Source organism: Daucus carota, chromosome 8, assembly GCF_001625215.2.
Source record: "Daucus carota subsp. sativus chromosome 8, DH1 v3.0, whole genome shotgun sequence".
Classification (NCBI taxonomy): domain Eukaryota; kingdom Viridiplantae; phylum Streptophyta; class Magnoliopsida; order Apiales; family Apiaceae; genus Daucus; species Daucus carota.
In genome coordinates, this window is record NC_030388.2 from 5,481,085 (window position 1) to 5,484,596 (window position 3,512).

The following is a 3,512-nucleotide window of genomic DNA, read 5'->3' on the forward strand; positions in this document are numbered from 1 at the left end:
GGTAGTAGATGGGCTGACCATCATGAACAATCAGTTGGTCAGACTTTTATAATGTACTTGATTATCTTCTTAATCAGTTCTGGCGAAGTCTTTGATGTCGCCTCCTTCATGTTCTTAATCTTCAGTTCTGTTTCTACTTCAAGTTGCTTTACAGTGGAGTCGGAGTTTCCACTTGTCTACATTGATCATCAAAAGAGAAGATTTACAAGCATCTTGTAAAATAAACGAAAGCCAAACATAAAACAAGATGATATAAATAGAGAAATGCTTCAAATATATTAATAGTGACGTCTGATTCAAAAAAACCTCTGAGATTTTCTTTTGGTACTCAGACTCCATCTTGGTACGATAAAGTGCAGCTTCCTTCTCCGCTTCTTCCCTAGCCTGCCTCAACCTTGTCGTTTTTACTGGGCAAATCAATATGACAAGGTGAGAATAAGGCAATACACTAGGGCCATGTTTGTTTCGCAGGATTGGGATCATAATCCTTGAGTTATAATCCTTCACTATTAATCCCAAAGATTAAATCCTCAAAATTATCTTTGTTTACAAGGATTAAATATAGGATTGGATTATAATCCTGCTCTAAATAAATTGCAAAGTCGATGAATAGAATTACAAGTGTACAACACATGAGAATAGTACTATTACAGTTTTTAGCAGCAGAAACAATTTGCTGGGCCTCTTGTTCTGCAGTTAATAGCATTTGGATGCCTCCTTGGCCTTTCATCGACTCCATTGCAATCACAAAACCTACCGAAGAAGATTCATTACAAGGAATGATACCGTAAATTAGTAAAACAATTTCAAGAATCATTACATGCTCGTCTATTTCGACCATGGCATACACATATATAATCTTATTTATGGCGTCCATTTATTTATGTATCAAATTTAAGCTCAATTCAATATTCATATATGTGTTCCGAACTCTGTTCTAAAAGTCGGTCATTAATCACGATTAATCACCGGATTAATCCCTGTTTCATAGCTCGCCAAACTAATTAAATCACTGATTCCAATTCCCTTTTTTTACGACACTGGTTCCACATAGCTCGCCAAACTAATTAAATCACTGATTCCAATTCCTTTTTTTACGACACTGGTTCCGAACAACAAATGTAAACATACAATCATGATCATGACTATTATCTCAATGGATCCAACAACTCAATCGACGCCACATTTTTATCAGAAAAAACGACAATGCTGCTGCATGCATCACGTGTCAAAAACTGAATCAAAATATTAAGGAAAGATTTGTGAATGAATGTACAAGGCTTGAACAAAGAATAAACCTGATTGAGTGAAAGTTTTGATAAGTAGCTGCTGCTTCTGGGTCGGTGTTCCTGTTATTAAGAGACTACTTCGCCAATTTCTGATCAAGAGAGACTGTATAGTAAGATATATACTATTATTATACTTATTTATTAGGTGTACAAAAACACAAGCTTTGTTTCGCATGTCATGATTTTTATATTAATTTCAAATGCCCAAATTAATCATTATATTTTTTTCTTATTTCTCGTGTTAATTTTTAATGTGAAATTGAGCTATTTCTTTCTTCTTCTTTTTCGACAAAGAAATTGAGATATTTCTGAAAAGATGAAAATCAAATCGGACAAAAAAAATAAATTTACAATTCAGAACTCGGAAATTAATGTCAATTATTAAATTAAGAATTTCACAAATTATTTGAAATCTATCTATCTATCTACGCATATATAAATCTCGAAGAGTGTCAAATCATCAATGCCACATATTTCAAAAAAGTCCACGTCAATGACACCTATTTTAAATTTTGTCATGTCATATAATATTCCATATTTATTTTAGACCAATCACATGTTCTAAAATTCCTAAAATTGTGCGTAATCAATGAGTGACAATTTTATGTGTATAGAAGGCAGTAGTCCAAAAATGCAAAGAAAGTTTACTTCTCTCCCCCTCTTCCTCTCTTCGAATCTCTTGTGTCTCTACGTGTATATATACAAGCGCACATATTCATGATTTTGTCACATTTTAATTTATATAAAAGTGCCCGCGAGTCCAAGTTAGTCTAAACCTGAGTCGACTCGCTATATATCCCGAGTCGAAAGTTGGTTTTGTTGATTGCTTTTGATCGTGGGGCTGTATTATTGTTGGGGACCGTGCGAGTTTCTAAATTTAGTTGATGATTTTGCCGAGTCTGAGTTGTTATATTTGAGATTATCTAGTTGACTTTTTCTTCGATTATGAGACGAAGAACAATGCAAAATAGAAATGCATCGCTTATGTGTGATTTTGTCAAGTTGGGTAAGTACCATGTGAATTGACCCCATGGCAAAGGTATATATTTTCGAATACGTAAATTTAACCAAGTATGTATTAATCTTGTTGCAAATTTGAGTTTATTTCATGTTTATGTGACTTTTTTTTACTAATTTAACTTGTACTTTTAGATTTTCATGTAAACATCTTTTATCTGATTTCTCTCATGTTTTTATTGATCAATACATTTCTGTCATGATCAAATATTATTTTTTGTGTTAGGCAATTTTAATCTCTAGAAGTTGCATTTTGTCATACTGATATAATCATGATTTACGTATCTTAATTTATTTGCTTAAAAATTTCAATCAAGAGTTTACATATATGCCTTTAATTCAGCTATAATCACTGTCTAATTATCATTAATTAGTTTCTTTTTACTGATTTAGTCCGTCCTAATTCCTTGCATCTTCTTTAGTATAAGTTCTGTGTTCATATGAAAATATAAATTAGTTTGGTTGCAGATTTTGAATGCTCTTGTATTTCTTTGTTTATTACTTGATTGATATTAAGTATTTGTTAGTTTCCTAAATTGGAATTCAATTGTATTTAGTGATAGTATTTAATTGTAGTTTTAAATGAGGTTTAATGTTCTTTAGTGAAGACATTAAATTATCAGTTATATTTTGTAAGATTAAAAGAATTTTTTTATAGTTTTGAATTTGAATTTGGATTTCAAATCTTGTAAAGGAATGCTTCTAAATTTATTTGTACCATTTATTGTGGCCATGATTGATGGCGTATATTTTGGCCGAGTATTCGGCAATTTGGTGCCATTTTGTTGGCTTGTTTATTATTTTTAAATTGTTTCTTAAAATTTTAGATATTATTTTGAAGATGTTTTATATTTCAACATTTATATTATTAATTATATTCTTAATAATTTTTTAACTTGTTATATATCTAACCAAAGGGTCTCCCTTTGGTTAGATATATTTTTTCTATTTTCTTTTATATTTATCTTCTTTTTTTGATATTTTTTTTGGATTTATATTCTTTTGAGAAACTATATAGATTTTAATAACAATAATATTTATTATTATTATTTTTCTTGTTATTAATGGATTGTATTTGTTTCAGGTGGCGTGTTCTTACAAGTTGGGACGTTTTGTTTTCGGTCATTGAGTTTTATTGTCTAAACTTTCGGAGACATTTTCATGTCTTTCAGTTAGATAATAAGCTTTTTGAATGAAGAAAGCTCC

The 3,512-nt window shown here is 30.6% G+C and overlaps 1 protein-coding gene across 1 annotated transcript; it reads right to left on the reverse strand.

The window, feature by feature from the left end:
• Window positions 1-1,397, reverse strand: LOC108199175 (V-type proton ATPase subunit G3). Its single transcript, XM_017366907.2, has 4 exons — window positions 1,299-1,397; window positions 652-753; window positions 307-407; window positions 1-176 (listed from the first exon to the last, which is right to left on the reverse strand). Exons 2-4 carry the CDS (start codon window positions 737-739, stop codon window positions 39-41), a joined length of 327 nt encoding a protein of 108 aa, XP_017222396.1. The 5' UTR covers window positions 740-753; window positions 1,299-1,397; the 3' UTR covers window positions 1-38.
• Window positions 1,398-3,512: the final 2,115 nt, after the last annotated feature.